The sequence below is a fragment of the Xenopus laevis genome, chromosome 1S, assembly GCF_017654675.1.
Source record: "Xenopus laevis strain J_2021 chromosome 1S, Xenopus_laevis_v10.1, whole genome shotgun sequence".
NCBI classification, from domain to species: Eukaryota; Metazoa; Chordata; class Amphibia; order Anura; family Pipidae; genus Xenopus; species Xenopus laevis.
This window is the reverse complement of record NC_054372.1, coordinates 103,010,270-103,021,932: the sequence shown is the minus strand read 5'-3', so window position 1 is coordinate 103,021,932 and position 11,663 is coordinate 103,010,270. Positions and strand designations below refer to the sequence as shown.

At 42.5% G+C, this 11,663-nt stretch overlaps 1 protein-coding gene across 1 annotated transcript; it reads right to left on the bottom strand.

The window, feature by feature from the left end:
* Positions 1 to 7,428: 7,428 nt before the first annotated feature.
* On the bottom strand, positions 7,429 to 10,836 carry LOC108705709 (neugrin). The gene is made up of 3 exons (XM_041580042.1): positions 10,374 to 10,836; positions 9,115 to 9,225; positions 7,429 to 8,419 (listed from the first exon to the last, which is right to left on the bottom strand). The coding sequence occupies exons 1-3, from the start codon at positions 10,547 to 10,549 to the stop codon at positions 7,759 to 7,761; spliced, it is 948 nt and encodes a 315-aa protein (XP_041435976.1). The 5' UTR covers positions 10,550 to 10,836; the 3' UTR covers positions 7,429 to 7,758.
* Between the last annotated feature and the right edge of the window lie 827 nt (positions 10,837 to 11,663).

The following is an 11,663-nucleotide window of genomic DNA, read 5'->3' as shown; positions in this document are numbered from 1 at the left end:
GATAGAGGTTCTTAGGCTTAGATTAGATGTTTCTTCATCCCCTCTCAATCAAACAGTCCTTTAAAACTAGTATTGCTTTGTAGTTACGTGTGGGTTGGCACGCAACCTGCACGACCCATAAGTCAGATGAGCTGGATCTGGCAAGGCACATACTTAGCTGGTCATGGCCTGAAGTCTACTCATGGCCCACCTTCTCTGTGAAGTTAGAATCCCTGATTCCTCAGACAGCCACCAGTTTATTTATACACTCATGCCTGCCCTGCCCTCTCTGGTGATGTCAGTGATGGATGGGTTGGGTGCAGCAGGGTCGGAACTAGGGGTAGGCAGAAGAGGCACAAAGCTGGAGGGGCGCCAAGTACTGTGCCTATTCTGCTGCCTTCCCCTAGTTCAGACCCTTGTTTCCCTCACCTGCGACAGTAATTCACAAATCCTAGGCATGTTCGCTCTTCCACACATATGCACACGAACTTGAGGAGGGGACAATATAGTATATATATCAGTTAGGAAAGATTCTTTAATATGTCACTTAATTTGATATAAACTGTTGCTTAAAGGAGACTGAAACCCTAAAAATGGGTATGGCTAAAATCATGCCAAATTGTATATACTGAATGTATTGCACCAGCCTTATATTTCAGCATCTCATTAGCAGCAATGGCCCAGGACTTCAAACTTGTCACAGGGGGTCACCATCTTGGAAAGTGTCTGCAACACTGACATGCTCAGTGGGCTCTGAGAAGCTAAACTTAGGGGTTGCTTCTAATTATTAAGCAGAAAATGAGGTTGGAGACTGTTGTCTTGGAAATTTCAGAGAAATCTTCCAGCGAAGTCACAATGTCACAAAAGTTATGCAATTTGTTTAACTTCTGCAAAAACTGGTGACTTGCCTAGAAACTTACATAACTAATGTACGGAATATATATAAAACGAAGTGTGACGGGCAAATTCCATTGACCACCAATGAATTAAAAAACTTAAGGTAAATTCTACTGCCCCCCAATGAGCTTAAAGGAGAAGGAAACCCCCTGGGCACAAAAACCCTCCCCTGTGTTGCTTCCCCTCCCCCTGGCCTTCTTGTCCCGCTGGGCAAATGCCCCTAACTTGTTACTTACCCCTCTGCGCAGGTCCAGTCCACGGAGTTCACAGACGCCATCTTGTTCCACGCGATCTTCTTCCTGCTTTGACCGGCGCATTCGCAGTAGGATCATTTCGCCGGTACGGATCTACTGCGCATGCGCCAAAAGTCACGAAGTGAAATTGGAAAACTACTACAAATGCGCCGAAAACGCCGGTCAAAGCAGGAAGAAGATCGCGTGGAAGAAGATGGCGTCTGTGAACTCCGTGGACCGGACCTGCGCAGAGGGGTAAGTAACAAGTTAGGGCCATTTGCCCAGCGGGACAGGTAGGCCAGGGGGTAGGAGGGAGGGGGAGCAACACAGGGGAGGGGGAAGGGTTTTTGCGCCCAGGGGGTTTCCTTCTCCTTTAATGACTTATTAGCACTTTAATCATTTTAAATATTTCTATGAACTACTTATTATAGACTTAATTGATGTTGGGATCTATTTATGAAATTATATGATTGTCTCCAACATGAACTTTTCAGCAGGGGCATGAGTTATTGGGCCCCACAGACACATCATTGGGCCCCTACAAGTATACAATTAACTTATGCAAATACATACATTACTTTCAAAGAAACTTATGTATCAAGCAATGACAGACAGAGCAGTGGCAGAAGGGTTTAAACTTATGGTGATTCCACTGAACCAATGAACTGATTGACTAATTAATGATCAGAACTGCAGCTCCTCTTTACTTTCTCATCTTCCCTATACACTGGCCGACATCGGGCATCAGCAGATGACATTTTCATACCTGCAACCTGATTTCAGAACTGACCAATTTCATAGTACATGGATAAGCATGCTGAAATGCATTCAGTACTTCTCTGTGAAAAAATGAGAGCGAAAGTGCCATATAAACAGCAGATAACTATTCAAGCCAAGTAGACATATACCTCAGATTTAAACACATTTTGGATCAGATCTGGCTAGGCAAGGCCCACCGCGTTTTTCCTAGGTGTCCTGCCAGCCCAGTTCAACCCTGGTCTGCTATATTCTATTCCTTGGTTCTTGTGGGAACCTCTTCAAAACGACTTCATCTTTTAGACGGGAACAGTCTAAAAGTCAGTGAGGTTTTGAATAATTAGAGTTGCATCCCTGTTACACTGGGAAAACTGCACCAGAGAGTAGAAAGAAATGGGTCAGGACTCTAACGTAATATAATAAATTACTACTGAGCCCAGACATGTAGTACACTGTGCACATCTTATTTCCCATTATAATAATATATATATATATATAACAGACATGATGCCGGAAAGTGAAAGGAAGCAAATGTGCAATTCATTCATAATGTAAAGTAGTGAGGTGCAACAGGCAGCCCCCTCTATGCTCAGCTGTAGCCCAAATACTAAAGGACCCAGGGCTGGGTGCCCCAGGCAACCCATGCATACGTGAGCGTAAGCACGCAGATGAGCAAAAGCATGTGTGCAATGAGCGCAAACAGGCACACATCTGTACGCGTTGACATTGGAAAGCAGAACCCGCTTAGCTAGACTAGGGGTAAACAACAGAACATGTACAGGCCTTGTGCCCCCCAAGCTTTGCACCCTAGGCACGTGCCTTTTCTGTCTACCCCTAGTTCTGGCCCTGAAAGGACCCACCAAGAGGACTTTGCTTATCTAGTGTTGAACATTCCTGCCATAAAATGCAGCAGCAGCTTAATATAATTTATTTGAGGAGACATCATACCTTTGCATGTGGCTGCAAAATTTCAACTTCCTCAAATCAACTCTATGGGGCTGCTGCTAGGAATGCCATTGTTTCTGGAAAACACCTGGTATCTATCTCCTGTATTTATAACATTGGAATAATGTCAGGTTTATACTAGCCAGGTGGCAGCCATAGCTCCAACATAGCCAGAGAAGAGAACACATGTAGGGTGCTGGGAGAAATCACAATGGGTCCCACCACCCCTCCAGGCCCATCAGATTAGGTGGAAGGATGGCATTGGCAGGTGGGAAACAGCAGGAAGAGCCCTTGAGGTAATGTAAGTTGGCTCAAACAACCATAAACCAATACAGTGTGTAAAGTTTTGCGTTGCCAGAAAATGTTTTAGGCAAATCTGGTGATGTGTCTTACTGGTCCTATTATGAGAAGGACTGTCAGGTCCTACTTATTTGTACATGTCCTCCAACACTACTCTTCTTTTTTCAAAACATGTTTTTCAACATGTTTTTTTTTTTTACAAAACTCACCAGTTAATAGTGCTACTCCAGCAGTCTTCTGCACTGAAACCATTTTTCAAATGAGCAAACTGATTTTGAAATTTGTCATGGGGCTAAACATATTGTCAGTTTCCCAGGTGCCCTCAGGTGCCCGGCAAAATGACCTGAGATGGCTGCCTACACACCAGTATTACAACTAAAATAAACTTATTTATTTCCTTTATTGGCAACAAATGGTTATGAAATATCTTGGAGACCTTTTAATGAACAACACATTCCTATCGTACCCGGAGCTTAAAGCCAAATGTGCTCCAGCCAGCCTACCCCAGTTCAGATACTTTCAAATTCGTCATTTGTTCAGGGCACAGTTTGGAACGCTCTCCCCAGTTACGACCACCTTGGCTATGGAAGAGTCCTTATCTGTAGAACAGCCCACAAAACTAATGTCCAGACTATATCATAATTTATTAGCAAATATCCCCCCTCCATTATGCACTGCACAAAATAAATGGCAGTTGCAGATACCAGAGCTAACGCAGGAAGACTGGGATGAAGCTACAGAGACAATCCTATATTATAAAGTTGAAGTGTCTCTGTGTCCAGTCCCTGTATCCGTGGGATTGCGCTACTGCGCATGTGCCCCACGGACCGTCTCTGGCGAATTTTTTTTAGACTAGAAATTAGAAATGTTTGACTACATATGTTCTAGCGCCCGTTAATTTAACGGGCTTAATGTCTAGTATATACTAGTTTAATATCAGTGAGACAAAACTTATTCAGTACAAAGTATTCCATCAACTCTATACAACCCCGTTAAAACTTAAGGTTATGGGCAAGAGAGACAATGACAATTGCCCCAGATGTGGAACACCAGCGGCAAACCTCTTACACATGATCTGGGTGTGCCCAGTAATAAACACCTATTGGTCTCAGGTAATGGCCGCACTAGCAAATACCCTTGACTTTCCACAGGTGAATTCTCCACAGGTGTGTCTACTGGGGATAGTGGACCATTTAGTGCCTACTGCCCACGCAAAACTAAGGTTTAGAGCCTTATACTATGCTAAGAAATGTATTATTATGCATTGGATGGGACCCACCCCTCCTACAGGGGACTCCTGGATAAAACTATTTAATCCATGATTAAGCTCACACATGAAGCCAGGGGTACGGGCCGTAAATGCGATAAGATATGGAGTCCCTGGTGGGAGCCAGGCCCTGGTGTTCAACCTAGGAATGACACAGAAAATGATTAAGTAATCCAGTAGTGAGATAATAGTTTTTAAGTACTAAGTAAGTTAACCTGTAGTGAGGGAGCAAAGATGAGACATAATGTAAAGCTAATACAACGACATGAGATTGCTTATTGTTTGTGAATGTTTAATGTTCTTGAAAACAAATAAAGCATTACCTTATAAAAAAAAAAAATACACTTGTTTGGTTAAGAATGAAATTTTACATGGTAGAGTGAAGTATTTGCAGTGTAAACAGTGTAATTTAGGAATAAAAACGACACCATAAAAATGACAGAATCCCTTTAAACTAAATCCAAAGGGTCAAGTCCCACTGGTCAATTGGTTGCTGTACCAAGGGCTTCCATCAGAAATCCCAGGACCCTGTACAACATAATGTTTTAGCCCCCCACCCCTCAGTATAAAAGATCATTGTGTTCAGTGCAGCGTCTGACTGGGGAAGCACTCTCTGGAAATCCTCCCGGAGCAGCAACCAGGCCCCCCCTTCTAAACATGGAAGTAGGTGAGAGAGATGGACCCAGCTAATCCAGGAAGTGGATCATGGTTAGCACCCCCCCCTTAAAATAGAATTCCATCGCGACAACTGTCCAGTCCTGTTGCTTGCCCTCGCTGCCCCTAAGACAGTTCCTCTTCCAGAATGTGAAGTGGTTTCTCAGAAATAAAGGGTTTGATAACAGTATGATGAGAAACCAATAGCCATGCCATGATGACCCCGTCCTTTCCAAGGTGGATTCTTCCCTCAAACAGTATCCAAATGTATAAATACAGTTTTTAAAAAGCAGATGCCTAAGTTCTACCAATAACAATTGGCACGTAACAGTCAGATTTGCCACATAATGACACCACAACAGTCCAAAAATCCAGCTGGCACAGGAATTAGGTTATATAGCCAGCACTGCCTGGGACCTGCTTTTCATAAACATGCCATGGGTTTCTATGAGGAGTGTTGTGATCAAATGAGCTGCTCAGATCAGCACAAACTTGCTGCCTTATTCTGATACATTCATCTGTCTCAAGCTGGGTTAAATAAATTATACATGCAATACCATAGGCATTATTATTCAATCACTAATCTTGTTTCTAACAGTTTTTATTTTGTTGGCAAAATTCTTAGCTTTCATTTTTCTTTAAACATAGAGTTTGTCCTTGTAGTAGTGGTGCCCAAGGTTATAACAATTGGCCCGGAGTCCTGCCCAACTGCCCTCCTGGGGTTTGTGGTGTGCACGTCAACCACAACCCCAACCTCACCCAGCATGCTCTCCCCAAGGTGCTTGATCTTCCCACTGATGTCCCACACACTGAACCCCAACCATGATTGTGCACAAGGGACATGCTGCCTGCCACACAAGGCTGAAACTCAGCCTGCCAAACAAACGCTGAGAATCAATAAAAAGAGGGACACAAAAGTGGTTGCGCGTAGTGCAGGGAACATTTCTTGACCATGTCCATTTGTGGCCACACCCCCTAATTACCATGTTCATTTTACAAAATTTGACAGGTTATAAAAAGGTTATAAAACATATTTCTGTGGGGGGTTTTTCAGTTACAACAGTTTTGCTAATGAAGGTGAATTCCCTTTAAGCTGTGAGTCTAACTCCTCCCCAAGGGACCTGTTATCTCATATTGTTATAATTACTTATTTGCTTATCTGTTCTGTGCTCTCTGCCAAAAGCCAATTAAGTTAGAAACATGGTTTCTTCTTCTGGCTGTTCAGTGCAGAAAAAAACGTGACTTTCGAGTACAAATGAGGGACTGTGGGTTGAGTTGTCAAAAGAGGGTCTGTCCCTCTGAAAACGGGACAGTTGGGAGGTATGATGCAGCAGGCCACAGGCAGTCATATAAGGTTTCCCCTGTCTGTACTGAAGTCCCACAAGGCTTTCAGCATGTTCCTCATCTGGTCTTCATTGAGCTCCATTAATGCGCAGCTACCTGGCAGGCTCCTTGGGCTGTTGAATAATGAGGGTGACTTAACATGTATAAGTTGCTCTAAATTTTGATATGCACCAAACATTCCTTTTCAAATAATTCAAAAGGAAACATTGCTAGGAAAACGGTCGTGCCAAGCTGCACCGACAAACAGGTATGGGATCCATTTTCTGGAAACCAGTTATTCAGAAATTTTTATAAATTATTTCCTTTTTCTTAATAATAATAATAATAATAAGGGATGCACCGAATCCAGGAATCGGCCTTTTTCAGCAGGATTCGGACGGACCGAATCCAAAACCTAATTTGCATATGCAAATTAGGGGTGGGGAGGGAAATCGTGTGACTTTTTGTCACAAAAAAAACTAAAAAATGTTTCCCCTTCCCACCCCCTAATTTGCATATTGGTTTCGGATTCGGTTCGGTATTCGGCCGAATCTTTTGTGAAGGATTCGGGGGTTCAGCCGAATCCAAAATAGTGGATTCGGTGCATCCCTACTAATAATAATATTAATAATAATAAAACAGTAGCTTGTACTTGATCCAAACTGAGATATAATTAATCCTTTCTGAAAGCAAAACCAGCCTTTAGGGTTTATTTAAGGTTTACATTATTTTCTAGTAGACTTTAAGTATGAAGATCCAAATTATGGAAAGATCCGTTATCCGGAAAGCCCCAGGTCCCGAGCATTCTGGCTAACAGGTCCCATACCTGTACTTTTAATCTAGCGCTACTACCACATAATTTTTTTCCCTCACAGTTACATAAACCTACACAAAGAGATCCTGATTTGGTGACCCAATTTGGCCACCCATATGCTAGGCCAAATAGGGCTCACCCAATCCTTCAGCTACATGGCTACTAATAAGATCATAGCAGGGCCTATGGAGATCAGTCAGAAGAGGGCAGCATTATGTTCCATTTAGCTACGAGTCAGTTAATAATTAAGTCAGCTATAATTTAAATGTGACTTATGATTTGCATCTATTTATTGTTGAAAAGTATTTTTTAGTATACACATCATATACTCCCCAAGCCAGCTGGAATTTGGTGTAAACTAGAGTAGAATGTACATCAGTGGTGCTAGATCATAATAGTTTGGTGGCAAACATTTTATATTGCAATTCTTTGAGGCATCCTCAATTAGGCACCATATATTGTAGAAAGTTTTTTTTTATTAGATGTAATATTTTTGTGGTTTAGACATGTTTCTAAAAAAATAAATAAATAGAATTATATGTATCATATTAACATGCATACACAAAATGGCCAGTTTTGCATTTGATGTATCAAATACGATAAAGGAAATCCCCATTGCTGTCAAAGAACTCCCTACCTTTCCTTACAACTTTCATTTTGTTTTCAGTTCCATTTCTTGATAATTCCTCAAGATCCACGTCACTAAGCAACTGTCCATCCCATTCATCATCAAGCTCCATCGGCTTATGATCTGCCAAGTGTTTCTGTTCTGCTTGGTTGCCTTCCTCTGAGGTCAGACAAACATCATACATGGGAGATTTGGGTGTTTGTACTTGTGCCTTCTTGGTAAAAACTTGGAGATCTGCCTTCTTTTTATGTACCACTTCATTCCCTGATCTAAGTGCTAAGCTTTTAGGGTTTCCAGAGCCAGGCACGGAGTGTAGAGAAGGAACAAGGTTGGCATTTTTTGTGTTACTCAGCAGTTTATTATTTTGCCCACTTGGAATGAGTGCTTGGGCTGGGTTGACAGCATCTGGAAGGAGAGTGTGGGTGGGCTGTGACAAGTGCTTTGTTGATTGCGGATTTGTTTGCATTAAAACATGTGAAACCTTTAAATCCTGTTTTGCTTTCCGTCTCTCAGGTGGAGAAAACGTTGATTTAAGAATTCTTCTTATAACTTCAGTACTGACGTTAAACCCTTCAGCCAGCCTGGGCACAGTCCACTCTTCAGGGAACTCTTGCTTCAAATACCTAAAATAAACCGCAAAAACATGTACCACATACCCAGTGCTGAAATGTATATAATGTATACAACTGTAATAATGTATATAACTGTCCTTGCGATAAGGACAAAATCATTTTCTCTTTACTAGACAAAATAACAAAAACCATTTATGATTCAAAAATTAAAACAGGCAAACGTTCAGAAGAAGCCCTTTTCATTGAGCACATTTTACAGAAAACTGCCCCTTACGCACTGAAAAATACTGATGCCCAAAAGCTACTAGAACTGAAACCCAAGGGGTTCCATGCAATTTCGTAAAATGCAATTTAAAATGTGAGTTAAATATGCCTAGTGTAGCAGTGATCTAAGTTTTATTCCATGAGTTGCACTTTAAGTACAAAACGTATCACAGGACATGTTTATTAAAGAGCACATATCCAAAACAACAATAAATGTTCATTCAAAAGGGTGATGTCAGGCCACCAGTTTGTTGCCAATACTACATTGCCTCTGGTGTGGGTGACAAAGCCCTGTAAAATAACTCTGCATTATAGAATATGGGGTTCACTGTGTTCACAACAATCATGTAATCACACACAAATGCAGAAGGTGCAATTTTGTGTAATTGGGGAGTTCTATGTTATTTCTCTTTAGCGGGCAACACAATCCCCTCTCTAACATTGCCAAAGAGCATGACCCTTTACAAAATGATACATTATACCTGATCTGTTCTATGGCATTCCATGAGAGTCTTCTGTCTGGTGGACCACGAGGTTCCATTTGCCTTTTCATTCGCTGGAAAAGAATTGTCTTCTGCTGATTTTTAAGTTTACTGAGGAAGTAGGGAAAAACAACATACATTAGTCAGCAAGTACAGTTATTCCAAAGGCCCAATACTCTAAAACACTAAAACTACTGGGCTACTTAGTGCAAAATGTATAAAAGGGCTGTCAAACGCAAACCCTAGATGTTCTTGCAAGACATAATCATTTCAAATAATGTGGTCTATGAACATATATATTGGTAATAACATGGGGAAAAAAAGCAGCCCTCTATAGTCTGACACTGAACAGCCTGCCCCAGGGCTGGCCTTAGGCCTATTGGACCAATTGGGCCCAATAGGGCCCCGCACCTCTGGGGGACCTCGCACCACAGGGCAGCACAGATAATATTTCCCTCAGCACATGATGCTGCCTGGCCTGCCCCCAACTTTGAGAGTCCAGCCCATCCCCAAATCCATAGGTCCAGCCCATCCCCAACTCTGATAAACCAGCCTATCCCTCAACTCCATAGGTCTAGCCTGCCCCCAACTCTCATAGGCCCAGCTTTCCTCCAACCTTGATAGGTCTTGCCTGCCCCCAATCCAACCAAGCCTGCTCCCAAGCTGAATCGGCCCAGTCCACTCTCCTATTTCCTCCCTCTCTCTTACCCTGTGTGCCCCTATTATGTGCCCCTATTTCATCCCTCTCACTCTTACCTTGTCTGCCCCTTTCCTTTCTATTTTGTGGCTGTATGCCCTTATTTTCTTAAATACTTGGTGTGTCAGTAGCCAGCAACACTTTGTCTAGGGGCCCCGCCAACATGGTCAGAAATTGGGCCCCACATTTGATAGGATCAGCCCTGGCCTGCCCCTCTGGAGATTGGGGATTGGATGGTGGGATTTTAAAAGCAATGTAAAAGGTTAATCACAGGGGTGCCAGTTTGTTAGGCTCTCCCCAGTATCTCTATCCTGCTTACACACAACTCAATGCAGCAGCATTAATTTCTATCAACCCCCGTCCCAGTGATTAACCCTTTCCGTCTTTTTTAATGAGTTACACGGTGAGAGTTATGGTTGTGGAGATAGAATGTGTAACAGTGAGTAATGGAGCGGAATCCCCAGTCATTAGACGTTTAGTTCTCCTCAGAAATAAATCTCCCACCAACCGAGCAGCTCTGTGTGCGCTTATGTCACTTTACAGCCTTTATTATACAAATTACCGGATGATATCGCTCTGCTCCTCTTCATCCCACTCCAGATCAGTCTCCAATGCAGATTCCCCAGAGGTTTTGGAAGCAAACGCTTTCCTCATACCTGTCAATCTCTGACTGTAGCATGAAAGCAAAGAGCTGCCAACTCCTCCAAAGCGACACAGAGCAATAGATAAAGCCGCCATTATTATCTCACAACTCTCCTGAAGTGTCTTAATATGGAATAAATATCACCAGGAAAGAACATGTGCTTGTTTATATTCCAGCTCCACCTCTGCACTGTAGTCTGCAGGCAGAAACTGACTGACACCCTGCCCATCCAACCAGAATGCCTGAGGTGGTGCTTTGTGACTGACTTCCACCTATAGAAACGCCCCTCCTCCTTTCATTTGCTGGCAGTGCCGTGTAAGACACACCCCCTAACACAAAGTCGTCCTGTAAGGCAGAGAAAGAAGTTTGTTGTAACCCTTTCACTGCTAGGAAGTAACTATACACCGCAACACTGACTATACAGCGTGACTGCTTGCTCTGCCCTTACAAAACATGGCCACAAGCTTTTGATTCATCCTGTGTTTGACGAAGCCAAATTGTAGGCATGTGCGCTTTCTACACCAGTGTCACTTGAAGTAAAGCAGTGAGGAATGAGTTAACAGTACTAGCGCAAGGCATACACCATATCTTATTCACCATTGCCTACACGGTGAGGTTGACAAAGAGCTACACGTGAGAGTTCTGCCATGGGTTTGAGTGTCTCCTCATGTACTTGCTTTCATATTACACAGGAAGTCCCCTGTGCACAGAGAATGATTGCCTCCCGAAAATCAAAGCAGGAACTCCTTTGTAACTTTTTTTTATATTTTTTAGTATTATATCATTATCATTATATCCGAACCACCCAGTGACATATGTAGATTAATTATGTCTTATGTCTGGGCACAGCCTTGTTAACAGTCAATTGTGAGTTAATATCTGTAGCTGGGTATGTTTCCCCAAAAAACAGTGTATTTGAATGGTAACGCTTCTGTGATATCTGTGATATCAATCAAGTGTCCAAGTGGAACCAATATGATTTTCACAATAGGGGTCACTCCAGCACTGCATAGAACAGGCACATCACAAAGCTGCTGTTAAATATGAAAATCAGTTTGTGTCCCAAAATCAGAGCAAGGCCGGCAGTGTTAAAACATATACGATGGGATATTGTTGTTAAATAAACCCAATATTTCAACAGGATACTTATCACAGCTGACACTTTGCTGCATGAATCAAGAAAGAAGTTCCGGTATTGTAAAAGGCTTG

Bases quoted from the DNA above. Each gene is read 5' to 3' on its own strand.
- LOC108705709 (XM_041580042.1), bottom strand. From the start codon at position 10,549: ATGGCGGCTTTATCTATTGCTCTGTGTCGCTTTGGAGGAGTTGGCAGC. The intron at 9,226-10,373 runs GTAATTTGTATA...CTACTTCCTCAG, and splicing joins GAGCAGAGCGATATCATCCG to TAAACTTAAAAATCAGCAGA. The intron at 8,420-9,114 runs GTATAATGTATC...GGTTTATTTTAG, and splicing joins AATGCCATAGAACAGATCAG to GTATTTGAAGCAAGAGTTCC.